This window comes from Haliotis cracherodii, unplaced genomic scaffold (assembly GCF_022045235.1).
Source record: "Haliotis cracherodii isolate W230 unplaced genomic scaffold, xgHalCrac1.p SCAF_2, whole genome shotgun sequence".
Classification (NCBI taxonomy): domain Eukaryota; kingdom Metazoa; phylum Mollusca; class Gastropoda; order Lepetellida; family Haliotidae; genus Haliotis; species Haliotis cracherodii.
The window spans coordinates 28,369,757-28,388,056 of record NW_027266275.1 but is presented as its reverse complement, the minus strand read 5'-3'; the positions used below and the strand labels follow the sequence as shown (position 1 = coordinate 28,388,056).

Below are 18,300 nucleotides of genomic sequence, written 5' to 3'. Positions count from 1 at the left end.
CAGGTGGCAAAAGATCTAGATTTGGTGTGTCCCATAATTTGGTTATCCAAGCAAAGATCTCAGGATGTAAGTTACATTCTGTTGGCACTATTTTCCCCTGACGAGAAAGGCTGTCGGCAAGGATGTTCAGCTTCCTGGGAATATGTCTTGCTTCATCCAACATCCGTCTGCCAAGGCAACAATTGTGTAGTCTCCATCATCAGAGAACTGGATCTGGTTGCTCCTTGATTCTGTGTGTATGCCACTACTATGGTGTTGTCTTTGACTATGAGGGTGGACGGTTGGAAGATATGTATTTCCCATGCCAGGATGGCGTAATAAATGGCCTTTATTTCCCTGCAGGTGATGTGTATGATCCTCTTTCCTTGTTCCAAGATCCTTGTACCGTGAGATCGTCCCATCCCGAATCTGATGCATTTGTAAATGGATGGTGTTTTAGCTTTTGAGTTGATCCATGTCTGTAGAGGACATAACATCAACCTTCCTCTGAAGGTCTTATCCTGTAGAGACGTTAGGTTGCCTAGAAGAGACATCCATCACCCTAGAGACCTGCTGGGTTGAATTGATATGGATTGAATCATGATAATAGTCTTGACAAATCGATCCTCTGGTGGACATAGATATCCCTTGTGGAGTTGGAAATGCACTCCGATGTATACAATGTCTTGAACCGGAGTGGTCTGGGACTTGGATGAATTGACTCGGAGGCCTTGGTAGATCATAAGCTGAACCAGAAATAGCATGTTCTGGTGTAAGTGAGCTTCTTCTTGGTCTGCTGCCAGGAATCGTCCAGGTACTCATGCACTCGTACAACCTACTGATATCCGAATGGAAAGACCTGGAACTCGTGGCTTTGATCCTTGATTGCAGGTCGAGACTGATAAGCCAATTTCCTGTCCTCGAAGTCGACCGCAACTTCTGTACTGATTCCATCTGGAACTTTGGAGGAGGTACCAGGAATGATTTGTTGAGGATCTTTATAATCCTCATGTCGGGTGAATTCTTCTTCGGAACCAAGAATACAGGAGAATAAAAAACCTTTGTTGTTGTTGATCTTCAATAGTTTCGGAATGGCTCGCTTCTTTAGTCACTTTCTGACAGCCAGTCTCGGCGATAGGCTCTTCGTTTCTTGTAGTCGGGCTGACGAAACGAATCCTGAGAAGACTGATGTTTGTCGTACCCCTCGGTTGGAACGAATCCTACCTGGAGGGAACAAACTTCTTTGGTGGCTGTTTATATGATGAGTCCTTCTGATCCCTTCAGGGATAGGAAAATCCCTGTGCATTGACAGCTAGCTTGATAGTCGACACCTGAATCGTTCAGTTGTGTCTTGTCTGACTTCGTCTATGACATGTCCTAATCTGCAATTGAATATCTTGGGAGCAGATATCGGTTATGACATTATCAACCTTTTTGTTGGAAACAGCTCTTGAATGAATCTGTGCTAGTAGTTGTTTACGCTGTACCCGGATTAACTGTGAAGACATCCTGACTTGGGTGGATGAGTAAGTCTTCCTGCATTCTGGCTATGGTGTATAGCAGGCTGTGGATGAATACGACCTGATCCGTCCTAAATAGTCATAGGAGTCTCTGCGGATATTCTATCATATGATGTCTGCAACGGTGGAAAGTTGTGCCTGATAGGACACGACAACCAGTTGATATATGCGTCAATGTCCATAAAATGTCTGGACGTCATAGACATGTCTTTATCCCGGGAAGCAGGTAGCGTGACTTAAGCATTAGGGTTTGGTACTAGTTTCATAAAAGTCCTCTCCAAAACTTTATGGACTGGAAGTGGAGAATCATGGGTTTGATACAACTCCTGCTTCAATGAAGATAAGGGTAGCCGGCCATCATGTCTGAGATTGAGTAGGCTTTCAGGAGCCTAATGTACCACCATGCCTGTCTAGCATGGCTACGGCAATGTCTGGTGGATATGTTGAGATGATATGGGAGCATGAAATCCTCTGTATTCCAGCACTCCCTCTGTATAATCCGGTTGGGGTGAATCGTCAGACTGATTAACCTCCTCATATAGGTCCGATTAGGGCTCGGAATGACTGGGTAACTCCCGGGAGGGGTGGATGTTAGTCATAATCCATACACTCAATGTGTTCCCTGTGCAGTTCATTAATCTCTGGTGTCCAGGTTCCTGCTATGAGTAAGGTTCGTGCGGTTTGTGACGACTGCCCCAGAGCTCCAGATGAGCTGCGTATCTGCATAAAATACGCATCAGAAATGCAGAAATACTCAGTAAAATATAATCCAAGCGTATCAAATACGCAACAAACATTACAGATACGCTACAAAAATAAAACTTGTGCGTGTCATCAAAATATTGTGAAGTAACCCTGCGTATTCATTTAGCAAATCAGCAACTTATTTTTAAATTATAAACGGGCATTCCGTCACCCTTGCCAAACTCAATAATGACAGTTACATCATGATCATTTGCCATCACACTTTCTTGTGGAAGTATCATGGTATTTTTTAGTCCTATAAAGCTCTCGAACCCACACGACACTAGTTTGCAGGGACTAGATGAATAGTGTTTTTAAATATTTACCTTAAATACCCACATGTGTAAAAACTAGTGGGTAACAAAAATTTGAATACCCAGATAGAATTACTGATACCCAATGATTTTAAAATGCATGGGTAAAATACCCACAACACCAAAAGCTTATCTGGAGCTCTGCCGCCCGTGTATAACTGAACCCGTACGGGAATGATGGTTCTCCATCAAACCACCAGGCTGTCCCATGATGTAAACTCCATCTCTGTCGGTAGACCATGGACAGCCCTGTGCTGTCCAAGCAGTTGGCTTGGGTACCATCGGTTGATGGTAACTATGAGGTTGAAATGACGCTCCCGTAACGTTCTGCTGGGCTACCGTGGGGTCCGTGCGGACCGTACAGTGTCTTAGATGAGGAAGATGGCCTTGCGGTATCATGATTGGACCCAAAAAGATATATAGATGCCTGTGTCTCATGGGAGGGTAATGCTTGGGAGCTTCTACCCGGCTGGTACGTATGGTCATCTGGGGTAGGCCTTATAGCAGTGGCTGGTCTGAACAGATGGCTGTTCCCAATGCTGCCTCTTGGCCGGAGGACTTTTCTTAGCCAATACTGTCTGCTTCTAACATGGTCATAGAGAATGTAGAAGTAGATTCATTCGACAGAGTAGTAGGTATAGAAGCCATGGTCTGAAGCAGATACTGTGAGGAGTTTTGTGAGGATCTCCCATGATTAAATTGGACACGTCATAGCTTGGGTTGCTATAATGCTATTTGGGAACAACTAATTGTGTGTAATTCACAGTGAAGAGGACATCTGTTGAAAATCTGAAAATTTAGTTAGAGTGACTGAAGCCAAAATTTATGGCAAAGATGTAATATAAGTAGAGGATTCATGAGAATTATATGCTTATGAGTGCAGGAACATGCATAGCTTATCCTTGTACCTTCTGGCAGACTTTAACACACAATGAACAAAAAGCTGTAGTGAGTAAATTAGGATCTTTTTTCTCAGTTATTCTGTCCTAACTCCTCCACTTTATACATGGATACATCCGCCTCCATGGTCTAGTGGTAGAGTGTCTGCCTGGAGAGTGAACTTTGTGAGTTAAATCCCCGGCCATGTCATACCAAAAGACATTAAAAGATGGAACTTGATGTTTACCTGCCTAGCATTCGGCATTAAGGGGTGAAAACTAGGACTGGTAGGCTCGGAGTCAGTATACAGTGTTAAACTGTGGCATGGTATCTGTGGGCCAGCACGATATTGCAGGCATACTGCTTAAAGTGGTGGGTGTAAAACCATACTCACTCACTCCTATGCTTTTAACAAACACACATCACAGTCAGTCTGTTTCTTTGTGGAATGCAAACAATTAATCTACTACCATAGTAAGCAATAACAAGGAATCATGAATAAGACAGCATTACATACCACAACTGTGGTAGTGGAGACTCTAGCAGCCTCTTGTGTTGGGTTGTCTTGAGCCTGTACACCAAATGTGATTCGTCTTGGTGCAGTTGGAGATTGGTCAAACTCAGCAGTGGTGAAGATAATGCCCTCGGTTGTTGTGACCCCGAAGGGTGGAATAGTCTGCTGTGACATGTCCCGGCTGTAGGTCACCATACCATTAGGACCTATATCCTTATCAGTAGCCTGAAAACAAACAATTAACACATTGTTCATAAACATCTAAAACTTAAAGTCAAAACCTTATTATTCAATTGTTTATACACTTTGACCAAAAGAATACTAGATTAAAAAACCTTAATGCAATATTTTATAACATAAATGCATGTTGTAGTAAATATCCTGGTGGATTATTCATTTATTATTCTAATCACACTTACATTGATTCTGAGAACTTGTTCATCAGGTTTAGCCTGGATAGAGATGGCTCCATAGTATTGGTCCTTATTGTAGCCACTTAACGGGACATCTTGGTACTTGAAAATTGGATTATTGTCATTGACATCAGTGACTATCAAGATAATATCTGCGACTCTCCAGGAATCTGCATTGCAACACAAAATGAAGAATTACAAAATAAGAAATTCATAACAAAAAGATGTCTGGGTTTAAAAGGATATACACTAAACATACTGAATGTACATACATTCAGATATCACATACTAAAATGTACATGACCCGTCGATGATAGTAAAAAAACCCTGCTATTTTTGACAATCGTCTTCATGCATGTTAAGCAAAACTCTCTTCCCAGTTGGCAATTCCTTTAGGCGTTTTGTGTCTGTTATACATAATCAAGCGATGAAAAGTCATCAACAAAATGTGTACACACAGATTAGAAACCACTAGCATATAAGATAGACACAATTTTTATGGATAACAACTTCTTTCATACTGTGAAAAGCGACGTTTCGGTGTAGATCCTTATACCGTTGTCAAGGACCTAACTTGACAACGGTATAAGGATCTATACCGAAACATCGCTTTTCACAGTATGATAGAAGTTGTTATCCATAAAAATTGTGTCTATCTTGTCATCCGTCAACTTCTAAGTAATGCCTATCAAACAATTTTTTCACTAGCAGATAGCACCCTTTTGAGCAAATTTATATATTTCATTCTGAACATTAGCATGTCTGACAAAATCCTCTTGTATGAACATGGTGTGTCAAATGCATAATCCATAGTAAACATAAAGATTGAGATCAAAAACAATATTCAGGTTTGGAAATTTCCGTGTTGTACCCAGTATTTGATACCTTCAAACTATAATTTGGACCTGATGACATATTGTCGATACTGAAGTTATTGTGTGTTTTCTGTCAACTTAATTCCAGTAAGATAGGGAAGCCTAGGACCCAGCAGTGGAGAGGGTGAGCTGATATGTATACTCACTGTAGGTCTGCACAGCTGCATTGTCAGTACCAATAGCTCGTTTGTTTCTGCTTGGACTTGGTGACACTCTCACTCTCAGCTTATAGATGTCTCTCTGTTCCCTGTCCAGATTCCTCATCAACACTAAGTAGCAGTTCTTCTTATCAGTATCTGGCTGTGTAGTGAATAAACCTAGCAAAAAACATGCATCATTTAAAATCTTGATTTTCTCATAGGAATTTGTAAAATAAATTGATTAATTTAGACATATTTGATCCATGCAGATTAGGCATGAACAATAATTACAAAAAATGCAGTAGCTTCATGCATGAAGTCATGTTCTCAACACCTTTAAAACAGCTATACTACTATCTCATGCTGAAGATTTATCAACCAGATAAGGTTCTTATTCAATTTTAACACAAATGATTATTACATAACTAAAACAAATTGTGAAACTTATTAAAATACAACTCCCCAGAATTATGCAGAAAAAAGAAATATGTAAAGAACAGGTATACAGTTAACTGTATTACCAGTTAATTTGTTATAGTTGAATTACATGAGAGGTTCAGATAGCATGCAGTATGATAGCTTAATAATAAACCCTTTACAAACACAAGGGTGTTATAGTAAAATAAACAACACTTTCTTAACACATTGATTTCATGTAACAGGACAAAAATGTTTGTCAGAACATACCAGTCTCTACTTCATCACCACTAATGATGGAACACGTGACTTCATTGTTCTGCTGATTCACAACATCCAAGAACAGCACAGTCTTGTTCTGGACATTTTCAGGAATTTCTTGGCTAAAAAACAATAATAAAACCTATGTCAACAAGCTTGGAGACAGCCTTTCCTAATCAGCATGATCTTACCTACATGTGTATGCAATATTACTTTTTAACACAGCTTATCATATGTACTTAAATCTTGCTCAAGTCTAATTGCCACAATGCAAATTCACAGAGGTGTTATCTATTCTACTGGTTTTATGTACTGTGAAAGAGCTACAATCAGTACATGAACATCATCACTGCAACACGGGTTGAAATGAAACCCTCACAAACAAAACATCTCCATTATGTTGACTGCATAAAAACGTCCATATGTTTAATAAATCCTCACAAGCTACTGACTTGATCATCAGTTGAACAAGAGTTACTCACTAATATACAGGTTGAATGAAGCCAAGGTCTCCAAGAACCACATTAATTGGGGTGATGCTGACTGTCATGTTGATTTGCGAGTATTTCCGGTTCCAACTACGGTCAGCAGCCTCAATCAGAAACTGGAGAAAAGAACACATGCATAAACCATTTTATCTAAGGATCTTGACAGCAATATCTGAAACTCTTTAGTCATAATACAAGTGAGATCACTGGTCACTGTATAATATATACTCACGGTATATACGTAGTTTCCTTCGTTGTTATCATTGGTCAGTGGTTGATTAATGAAAATGTTGCCATCAGAAGCTACTCCAAAATATCGCACAATCGAAGATGGACCAATGATACGGTATTGTATTTCTGCATTTGGTGTCTGAAATTGAGAACATTTAAGCATGCAATAATGTAGTGAAGAAAGTAAAAGAATTGAAAGTCGATTAAATGTGCTGGGAACTGTACTGCAAGGTTAACATCACAAATATGTCTCTAATCCATAAAAAATATTCAGAAGTTGTATGGAGACAAACGTAACAGGAAACTACTGTTTCTTCATTTTGAGTCATCATTTTTGTGAAAAAGGAGCTTTGCCTGGACAAAACAAAGTTCAATTGGTAGTCTTTAATAAAAGTCCATCCTTCGAAACTGTTTATGCACACCTTGTGCTTAATGTGCTGAATATGCTAATCCTATACCTAAAATGATCATCAATCTAGATTTATTTAGTCCTTAACAGTAAAAATCCCCAAAATGGAATTACAAGTTTTCTCATTCAAATTATCACATACAAGTTACAATAAATGTTATGGCTTTGCCGAGTTGTCTTCTATTTTGATGTAACCTATTTTTGACTTTCTCCCTTTTCTGACGGTCGATTTCATCCCGAAATATTATGAGAACATGAGCAAGGTCAGAGCTCACATGAGATTTAACTGTCAACAGGACCAGTAAAGAGAAAGAGTCTCTAAAGCTTAAATTTACATTATTATACATTGAAAAGAATGTTAAATACGTCTGAATTAAAAAATAAAAGAACTTTTAGAAATCCAACTTCAGTTGGAAGAAAATACCAAATAATTTACCCAACTTAGCCTGCCAAGGAATCCTACATAAATCACTGTGTATACATCAATACTTACAAACTGATTCAATGGGACATCGACATCAGCATCTGTGGCTGTTAAATTTGCGATGACTTTGCCTATGGCATCACGTTCACTGGCATTAGCAAAGATAAATGCTGTTGGGAACTGAGGTGCATACATGTTCCTTATGGTGTTGATGACAAGGGTGGTAGTGGCAGTTTTGGGTTTAGTGGCCCTATCTGTAACTTGTATGGTGAGCTGAAACAAAATATTTTATGCATTAAACCTTAAACCTCAAAGATGGTTGATGAAGTGAACAAAGAATTACATTTCATGAATCTAGAATCTAGAATCAAAATATTAAAAAAAATAATATTTTTTTCTTACCTCAGTTCGGTTTGGTGAAATGTTATTAGCCAAAGGCTTTGCAAGGAGGATATCACCAGATGTAGGACTGATGATGAAGTAATCATTGGCACTGATAGGGCTCACGCCAGTAATAGAATAACGCAGCTGACCACCAAGTGTCTGAAAACAGTAACAAAAGTTAACACCAAACTATAATTTTTAGTGAGCATCTTATAGTGAGTTACATTATACAGCCTTGGACATTCATTTTTTAAGACTAATCCAGAGGACTTGTGGAAGCATTATGTCACTAATACTTGGAGTTTGTGGCTAGTCTTGCTTGCAAAAAGACAAAACAGTAGGAACAAACAATCTTTACATCAAGAATCATGAATTTATAGCAACATAATGACAAACAGATATGGTCTGTGAAACATTGTTAAATCAACTTACAGAATCACTATCCGCATCAGTGGCTCTAATTGTAGTAATGACTGTCAGTATAGCTTTGTACTCGGACACATCCACACTATTATTGTGTGGATTGAACACAGGGCGATTGGGGTTTCTCACTATATTCACAGTGACAGTTGCAGTATCAGATCTAGGGGAGGATCGGCCATCACTAGCAACAACTCGGATCTGAAATTAGATCAATCCCCTTCAATACATATACATATGACAAACAGAAGATAATTCTTTAATAATGTTTTCCAGTTCTAACATCTTATATATACCACAGAATTAAGATGGTAAACATAAATTATAATTTCTTTATAACACAAAGAGTGAGTTGGGTTTAAAGCTGCTCTGAACAGTATTCCAATTATATCATGCCATTATGAGATGAGACAAATCCTAATTACAAGCTTTAAAGGTTAAGCACATTGCTGAAAACAATAGTAATATATTTTCAGGTAAATGTAATACATACAATATATCGATCCTGCAGGTCTTGAGTGAAGGGTCTGGCAACTGTGATGAGGCCAGTGGATGGCACAATATTGAAGTAATAGCTATCTGGTGGCTCCTGAAGGATGGTGTAGGTCACTGTGTCCTGAAAAGAAGAAATAATAATAATGTCCATGTTCTTACATCAAAGGAAGTGAATTATTCTCTAAACTGAATTTCATGATTTAAAATTAAAAAAATCTCCTAAGAAGATGCTGTCAAACTGTAACTATTTGTGTTGAAGTTGTTGTCAAGAAAGACTCACCCCATCAGGATCTGCAGCATTAACATCTACTATGCTTGTGCCCTCACTGGTCACTTCAGGAACAGTTCTTTCGTACAAATTAGGATTGAAGACTGGTGCACTTGGATTGCGAGCAACGTTAACTGTCACTGTCACCGATGCAGTACGCCGAGGCGATCCACGGTCAATGGCCATAACATTAAACTGGTAAAAGAGAGGTAGGTGGATGAACACATGAATTCAGAACTGTTTCCATGATACAATCATTATAATTGGAATTTTGTAAAGAAGAGGCTCACCTGTTTCAGATACAATACATCAGGTGGATTTTGATGTGTAATAAAAGGTACATTCAAGACATTTAGTCACTGTGATAATTTAGTAGCTTAACATGATCAGTGGACATTTCCATAGATGAGCTTGGTTCAGGTTTATTTTCAATCCAAGGAAGCCATCAGAGACTTAGGTTGTCTGTTAACACTTAATCAAAATATCAATAACTAATTACAGGATACAACTCCCTAAATTCACATCAAGTATAAAACATGGGCTGAAAATGATATTTTAACATTACATCATCATTCTATGAAATATATGAATCATTTCATAAGAATACTTTTGTTTGACTTACCAGATATCTCTGGGTGTTACTGTCTTCGGACAATCTTGTAATAACAGACAATGCACCAGTAGTGGGGTTGACGAAGAAATAACCATAAGAATATGATGGTGTAACACCAGTTGTATCAATGGAGAAATCAAGAAGACCGTTGTCACCCTGAAAGCAAAATACAGTTTTAATCATCTGACTTGTGGAATTCAATACGTGTCGAGAGACTGTTTGTTACATTACTGTTTCTTCACTCACGGACTTTACATGACTTGTGTTCCAACTTACTGTGTCAGAATCTGTCGCATTTATCCTTCCAAACTCAACACCCAGTGCCTGATCCTCTGGCAGGTTAAACACCAGGTTTTGGTTAGGGAAAACAGGTGCATTTGGATTCCTCAAGACATTGACTCTCACAATGGCCGTAGTTGTTTCGGCCGTGTTGGACTGTCTGAAGGCTACAACTCTCAGCTGAAACAGAAACATGCCATGCCAACATCATTGTCACAAACAACATGAACATCATTGAGATATTTTAACTTTTGTTTTAGCAGGTATCACAACTGAAATATTCAAATGATAGAGCTTGTTCAACCCCACATTCCGGCGGAGTGATTCCTTAGCATTACACCACTACAACAAGCTAAGTCATCACTGCTTTTGGGTGTGCTTTACATATTGTTTCGCAGAATTATAAAGATATGCTACTACAACTGCAACAGTGAGGAGTATGACAATACATCTTTACACATTAAAGTGACTGTATCGCTGGCTCTCCATAGGGCTTTGATGTCAACATGAGACTGTACAACCAATGTAAACAAAGGATAACCATGCAAATGGTTATATATGTTTGTCTAATTTTGTAGACACGTTCAAAATTAAACAGATAAAAAACAGACATTTTGATGAATGGACTGGACAAATTGTCACATCTCACTGGCCTGTGGCAGAGGTACTTGGTGGACCACATGGGACTCTGAGTAGGACTACCCTCAAACTATGTACATGTACTTACAGTGTAAACGGTGACCTTCTGCGTATCTTCAATAAGTGGCCTGCTGACAGTTATCTGCCCTGTTTGTCGGTTGATACTGAAGAAATTTGGCCCAAGACCATCTCCTCTCAACTCATACTGCAATACACTCTGTGCACAGAAAAGAAATAATATATATAACATATACATATTACAGAAACAATGTGAACAAGGTTTAAGAAATCATATCTAAGAAATGTAATATTATTAAAGATCAGTTGGGGCCCACACTTACCCCACTAATCGGATCTGTTGCTGTGATGGTGAAAATGCTGTCATTGACGGGTCGGTTTTCGTTGATATTGACTTCCACTTCACTGGGTGTGAAAGATGGCAGCCCCAACTTGGAGATTGTCAAAGTAACAGCAGCAGTGTCAGACAAAGGAGGGATACCAGCATCTGTAGCTTGGACATCAAACTGGAACACAACACAAACCCATGCAATACACCTAATAAACACCTAAACCAAACATCCCTCATATGATATATTACTATGGACCATTCAAATCAATGCATGAAATTTAAATGTAATTTGCAATTGAAAGTCCCAAGTAATTTTTAATGTTTTTGTAGACACAACTGAAAACTGAGGCAAATGAAGATAGTTAACATAAGCACTAAAGACAATAGTTTCTGGTCCAGATAATTTTATACAAAGAAATTACAATGATGAAATTCCTACAATTGTTATTAGAAATATCCCAGCAGTGGACTGGTCATTCATCTGTACACCAGGCATACCTCTGCTTTATTCCTTATTCTTACACCTTATGTCTTCAAATTAAAACACATCATTCACACTATTCATTATCTTGAACCAACATTTGAATTAATTTCCACTTGGAAAAGATGGAACTATTTTGTACATTTATTGACAAGTGAATAACCAGGTGTCACCAGGAGGTTTGAATCTGCATTTTTTGATTTGAGAACGTGTAATTATCAACCTCAGCTATGGTGGCACATGAAAGTATAATGTGTAATGAACTATAAAATATTTTAATAATTTTGTATAATGCTTAAAAGCCAAAATAATTTGTATATATTTTGTGTTAGAGCAGGTTACCCACAACAAGGTTTACATTTATAGCAATAAGATAAGCCTTTGGCGAGAGAAAACAAATCAGGTAATATATATATCCTTGTTCGGGGCCCTATATTTCCTATTATTCCTGTCAGCATGTATTGACAATGTGCAAGCGATTGATAAATACTAGTTTAGGACCCAAAGAAATTATGAAGAGCTGTGCACCATGCATTGTAAATGTCAGCTTGCAACGGAGCTAAGCTCATGTGCAACAGCGACAGAGAACGCATTCCTCGTGCATCACGCAAGGGAAATTCACGCAGTATAAATACAGACAACAAAGAGTTCTGCTTTATTTTTCAAATATTTTCCACAACATAACATCTTGTCGAAGTGTAAAAGTAGGGATGAGTTTTAAGTAGGGGAATATTCTTTTAACTCTCCATTCCTTAAATAATGGGCCTCTGCTCCATTATTTTTAAGGAATGGAGAGTTACTTGGACATTCCACTCTACATAAAATCTAAAATTTTGAAGTATACATAAACTTAAATAATGAGAAAAAACATACAAGTTGTAAAAGCTTTAGCTATTGAACAACAAGAGTACTTTGCATACCCTCCAGATAGCCTGGGTGATGCGGCGAAGGTCAATACGTGGAGAAATAGCACCGGTCACTGAGTTTATCTGGAATACCCGGTTGGCATCACTACTGAGGATGCTGTATCGTACTTGGCCATTGAGGGTAGCCTGAACATATAAAAAAACAGTAATCAACAGGATCATAGGAATTGGTGGACAATAACTAAAAGGATATTCAGAATCTGAGGGCAATCATTTACAGGATCTTCAGAATCTGAGGGCAATCATTTACAGGATCTTCAGAATCTGAGGGCAATCATTTACAGGATATTCAGAATCTGAGGGCAATCATTTACAGGATCTTCAGAATCTGAGGGCAATCATTTACAGGATATTCAGAATCTGAGGGCAATCATTTACAGGATCTTCAGAATCTGAGGTAGAAATATTTACAGGATCTTCAGCATCTGAGGACAATAGTTTACAGGATCTTCAGAATCTACCGACAATAACTAACAGGATGATCTGAATCTGAGTACAATAACTTACAGGATCATCAGAATCTGAGGCTGAGACAGTGAGGATAGTGTAGTTGAGAACAGGAGCCTCCTCGTCAACCACATTGTTGTAGGAATCCTCTCGCACAAACACTGGCGCCTGGTTTCGGGCTACTATGACAGTCACAGTTGCAGTGGAACTCCTAGGTGTGGAGCTTGTGTCTTGAGCAACCACGTACAGCTGAAAAGGATTCATACACATTTATGATGATAGACAGTCAACAGTTATTGACAGAAAGAACTATAACATCCAGTTTAAAATAAGAAAGAAATGTTTCAGTGAAAACATTTCCAGACAGTGCTGCTAGTCAATGTCTATCTATTATAGGAGCAATGATCTGACACCATTTAGGGACACTCTGGGATATGATGGCATCCACATTCTTTGGAACATAATACTGATATTATATAGCCTGTGCATGGGACTTACTATGTATCTGTTCTGTGAGGTAGGATCTTCAGACACACGCCTACTGACTGTGATCAGACCAGTGAAGGGGTGAACTGTGAAGTAGTCATTGGCAGCACGGCTTCCATCACTCAGGCTGAACATGATTTGATTCTCTGGGGCCTGTAACAGTCAAGGATATCATCTTCGACTCCGGACATAAAACCTGGTAGTATTACATAGATAATTAGAAGGACTGAGAACATCATGTGATTAAACCTTGAAAACATCTCTGCTTCAAATCCATTATCCCAATTTTCTCAGTGGTATGTTTTACTCACCAATGGATCACTGTCAGTGGCAGTGACAGGAACAACATTTGTTCCTTTAGGGTCATAGTCATTGATGTTAGCTGTGTATTGAGTAGGTGAAAATCGTGGGCTGGCCAGATTGCGGTCAACTGTGATGGTTGCAGTAGTGTAAGACACTTCACCAGGGTTACCAGAATCAAAACACTTCACTAGGAGCTGTAATGAGAAGTAAAAGCAAAAATTCATTTTGAATATTCAGAATAAAACATTTGTGGGGGAAAAAAAGAACATATTCCGATGAAAAAAAGAACTTTTTAAAACACAGCTTACCACATAATTGACATCCGGTTGTGGGTTTTGAGTTAGGTTGGCCCGAACATTGATGGCATGAGTAACATTGTTTAGCTCAAAGTAGGTTTGTCCAGGTTCATAGCCCTCAAGTTGGCAAACAACTGTTCCCTGTGTGTGAAAAATTCAAATAATGGAACAGTTACATATTACAAACAGTCACATGATAATAAACACTGTAGCGGAATAGGATTACTTAGAATGGAATTGAATTTGTGTGAATTTTACAGGATAATAGAACATACTTTGAATCAACTAGATGAAAAAAACATTAGGCATCGTAAGTGCAAGTAGTTGAAATGCAAAACTATGACTGCATTCAGAACATACCACACGATCTGGGTCACTGACGGAGAGGGAGAGTACACGAGTTCCAACAGGCTGTGTGACTGGGATTCTCGTGTTATATGGACGATTGCTGAACACAGGGGGGCCGCTGTTCTTAGTCACTGTTATCCTCACAATAGCATCACCAGTTTTTCCACGACCATCGGAAACTTGCACTTGGAACTGTATTGAGCAAAGTCAAATGTGAAGAGAAATATCTGGGCTATAACACAAACAGTGGAATATCTTGGTGTTATGAAGCCTGAACTGACAAACAACGGAGAATCTTGTTCCTGCAAGACAAAGTAATATAACATCCTATATACATCATATATACTCACCACCAAAAGAAACGTGAACCATAGAAACAAATAGAGAAGTATGTATGTCAAGAAGAGATGTTTCCAATGTGTACCAATGAATGACAAAACTAGCAATCAGTCAAGTGTTACCACAGAGTGACTTTATTTCTATCATGATATGTTGCACGTGATTTCCAAACACTAATTTTCACGCTAATCCTGCACAAGACAAATGACGGGATAAGTTCATGAGCATCGGTTCACACAACATACCAGTATGTTCATTTGTGCATCAAAACCAATCTTATATCTCTTGAATGGGAGTAAGACTTCTTATATTACCCAACATGTATGGTATTCACATTTCTTTTGGCGGTAAGTACATATGTAACTATAATTTTTCTAATGATTTCCCCACTAATGTGTAGCTGGATGGAAGCATTTCGTACATTATCTGTAATTACTTTGAACAAACCATTTTGATCAAAACCAAGCTTCCCAGCATCACAAAACTATGTGAGGCAATGGTTTAGAAAATATGAGGGCATGATGTTATGTATTTGTTTGTTGTCTACAGCCAAAGTCAAGCCATAGCACAGAGGCCTGTATGTAATTGAAATGGACCAGACAAACAGGTGTTTGATATTTAGAGCACATATATAACAAAATTAGTTTACAATGATACACGATCAATCAAATCATAGAGCCTGACCAACTGATTAAGTTAGTTGCCTCTCATAGGTTATTTGGGACCAATTTTATTCCGGAATCAACACTCTCTGAACAGTGACAAAAAGTCAAATGGATTCAAAGCTTAACCTAGAGTTGCTAATAACATGATCCTACCTCAAATGATGTGCTGTCAGTAGATCTCAAATCTTTCAGCAGCACAACAACACCAGTTGTTGGGTTGACATAGAAAAAGCTCTTGTCCGTGTCACTACCTTGGTTGCTGAAGGTTACAGCATCCTAAAAAAAACACATCCCAGACTGTAACATTTTCTTCTTAGATTGGCGTTTCATAAACTGAATTCTCAGATAGTCATCAACTAAAAATAAAACATACTGTAGACATTCCTTAATCTCCAAATTGAACTCACCCCATCCGAGTCCTGTCCCGAGAGTTGTAAGACTGTGTTGCCCAAGGGGAAGGTATCAGGAATGCTCCTTGTGTATGGGGTGTTGGTAAATACAGGGAAGGCAGGGTTGCGTCGGACGTTGATGGTGAGCACACCCTCTGCCTTATTGAGTGGCCAGGCCGTATCATAACACTGAACCCGTACCTACAAGAAACAAGAACTGAAGGATAAGCAGGTAGCCAAACGAGACGAAGTTGAGCAACCATTGCAAGGTGTTACCATGAATCTGATTTGCTCTAATTTTGTTATGTTTTGTTCAGGTAACCAACATGGAGTATTAATAACAGGTATAACCTTCCATATTGATTTAATATCTTGTTCCTTTTTAACTAATCATAATAATATATTTCTTTCATACTTCTGGTGAAATGATTTCATGATCTTAGTCTACGTTTCAGTGAAATATGACCTAGCTTGTGATTGGACAGAAGGACAAATTCACACAACCATGCCTTGACATGCCTTGTCTGTCGTTAGACAAGTGACGAACATATTAACATAGAAAGAATGACATATGACTGTACCTGTGACAAACCAGAGAATCCTTACCTTGTATTCAGCTCTGCTGACAGTATCAAGTTTTGGAGAGTTGTTGATCCTTACTTGTCCAGTAGCACCATCAAGAGTGAAGAAAGTGGATGAAGGCCAATCTCCAGTCATTTGGCATCGTACATTCCCCTATTAAACATAAAAATTAACATTTACAAGAAAATAACTCAAATATTGCTTTAAAAAATGGTACTGATTGAAATCTCAGAATAACAAGAATGTGACAACTGACAACTTTACTGACTAGCTTTGTCAGTGTAGCTGCAATTTTGAAAATGTATAAATATGTATTTGCTTTTTCAACATTTTTAAATATTTCCACTACATTATGCCTGAATCAGAGGTGAGATGATAAAAAGGAAGAATGGAATTGTAATAGTATACTATATTGTGACAAAATGAAAAAGTTAACAGTCAACATACGTCTTGATCAGCATCAAATGGGTCCAAGGTATACACAAGGTCTGTAGGTTGTGCAGACTCCTCAATGGTTACTGATGCAGGCAGGTTACGGATTATAGGAATGGCTGTGTCACGTGGAACGTTCACTGTCACCAGTGTTGTACCGGTTCGAGCAGGATTTCCATTGTCTTTAGCAAGAATTGTGATCTGAAACAACACACATATATATACAAATTTACTAAAATTAGCATCTGACTAAAGTATATGCATCATTGCAAAAAATTGATCAAGAGCATGGTTATATAGCCTATGATTTGTCCACACTCACATCATATCTCGTTGTACGGTCAGTGTCTGCTGTCAAGTTCTTCTTGAGAGTCAGCAAACAAGTGCGGGAATCGACAGCAAAGAATTCTTGTGCTTTGGCAGTGCCACTGATCTCACAGGTTGTGACGGTCTGTAAAATTGTAAGGAAATAACATCAAGTATTATTCAGTGTCACATATTAGATGTCACTCTTAGGTCATACAATATCATCAAAGAAGGCAATAACAAAGACAGAGTCTACATACACTATCCCTGTCTGTGACATTGATTGGCCGAGACCAAGAGGTTGTGCTGGTTGTCTCTGGCAACTCCAGGGTAACACTGGGAGGACTGAACTCAGGGCCAAATCCATTTCTGTTTACAGTGATGCGGACTGTAGAGGTGCTTCTCAGATCTGGGTACAAGGAATCATAACCAGCCACCAGGAGCTGTCAAGGGAAAAAATATTTTTTCACAATTAACAAACATTTTGTAGGCTGGCATATTGAAAAAGCTTACAATTATTACCTTAACGCATCTGTTAAAAGGATTTTTCAATTGAAATTGGAAGGATAAATAGGAAAAGTTCAATATAATAGCTAGTTATCATTAAATGTTTTGTCTGATTATCTACATACCTTGTATTCGCGGTTGCCATCTGGTCGTAGATCACTGATAACAGTAACTCTACCAGTACGGTTATTGACACCAAAGAATGTCGGTGCTGGGTATTCTCCAACAACCTCATACACCATGTTACCCTGAAGCAAAGTGAGAGAATAGTCATTGCAACTTCTGTAATCTAATTCTGAGAATATGTCATACACATTCATCTCCAAAGAGGCAGGCACACTAATTTTGAAAATATTGATTGATTTACTGAAATTAAATAGAAACATTGAGAGATATCATAAACTCACCGGTGGAGTCTTTGTAGCTTGAACATCAACAACAAATGTACTGATAGGGTTCTTCTCATCAACCGTGGCAAGATACTCATTCTGTGTAAACTGGGGGAACTGGATTGAGCCGACATTGACTTGAAGTGTTGTAGTATCTACATTGGCAGTTGGGAAGCCATTGTCTGTTACTTGGATGCTACACTGAAACAGTGATTGAATCATTGGTAGACATTTCTAACGATCGGCACATAGCAGCATCACATGTTAAGGAATTATGTGTCTTAAAGTTTCAAAGCCAATAAAGTTATTTCAGAGCGTTTCACTCAACTAGCCCTAAATGTGATAACAA

General features: G+C 38.5%; 1 protein-coding gene across 2 annotated transcripts in view; it reads right to left on the bottom strand.

Moving 5' to 3' along the window:
* LOC139467935 (uncharacterized) overlaps nucleotides 1-18,300 on the bottom strand; it is a 133,877-nt gene that overhangs the window by 8,637 nt on the left and 106,940 nt on the right. For both annotated transcript variants that reach the window (XM_071249527.1, XM_071249528.1), the window contains 29 exons: nucleotides 17,970-18,152; nucleotides 17,688-17,810; nucleotides 17,316-17,498; nucleotides 17,072-17,200; nucleotides 16,765-16,950; nucleotides 16,342-16,470; nucleotides 15,754-15,936; nucleotides 15,500-15,622; nucleotides 14,355-14,534; nucleotides 14,007-14,135; nucleotides 13,707-13,892; nucleotides 13,408-13,548; nucleotides 12,970-13,158; nucleotides 12,457-12,588; nucleotides 11,048-11,230; nucleotides 10,795-10,923; nucleotides 10,065-10,247; nucleotides 9,798-9,944; nucleotides 9,188-9,370; nucleotides 8,906-9,028; nucleotides 8,425-8,613; nucleotides 8,011-8,151; nucleotides 7,678-7,881; nucleotides 6,777-6,914; nucleotides 6,539-6,660; nucleotides 6,066-6,178; nucleotides 5,385-5,555; nucleotides 4,370-4,533; nucleotides 3,954-4,175 (listed from right to left, as the gene is read on the bottom strand). In XM_071249527.1, the coding sequence (XP_071105628.1) occupies nucleotides 3,954-4,175; nucleotides 4,370-4,533; nucleotides 5,385-5,555; nucleotides 6,066-6,178; nucleotides 6,539-6,660; nucleotides 6,777-6,914; nucleotides 7,678-7,881; nucleotides 8,011-8,151; nucleotides 8,425-8,613; nucleotides 8,906-9,028; nucleotides 9,188-9,370; nucleotides 9,798-9,944; nucleotides 10,065-10,247; nucleotides 10,795-10,923; nucleotides 11,048-11,230; nucleotides 12,457-12,588; nucleotides 12,970-13,158; nucleotides 13,408-13,548; nucleotides 13,707-13,892; nucleotides 14,007-14,135; nucleotides 14,355-14,534; nucleotides 15,500-15,622; nucleotides 15,754-15,936; nucleotides 16,342-16,470; nucleotides 16,765-16,950; nucleotides 17,072-17,200; nucleotides 17,316-17,498; nucleotides 17,688-17,810; nucleotides 17,970-18,152 (4,608 nt within the window). The remainder of the gene's footprint in view (nucleotides 1-3,953; nucleotides 4,176-4,369; nucleotides 4,534-5,384; nucleotides 5,556-6,065; nucleotides 6,179-6,538; nucleotides 6,661-6,776; nucleotides 6,915-7,677; nucleotides 7,882-8,010; nucleotides 8,152-8,424; nucleotides 8,614-8,905; nucleotides 9,029-9,187; nucleotides 9,371-9,797; nucleotides 9,945-10,064; nucleotides 10,248-10,794; nucleotides 10,924-11,047; nucleotides 11,231-12,456; nucleotides 12,589-12,969; nucleotides 13,159-13,407; nucleotides 13,549-13,706; nucleotides 13,893-14,006; nucleotides 14,136-14,354; nucleotides 14,535-15,499; nucleotides 15,623-15,753; nucleotides 15,937-16,341; nucleotides 16,471-16,764; nucleotides 16,951-17,071; nucleotides 17,201-17,315; nucleotides 17,499-17,687; nucleotides 17,811-17,969; nucleotides 18,153-18,300) is intronic.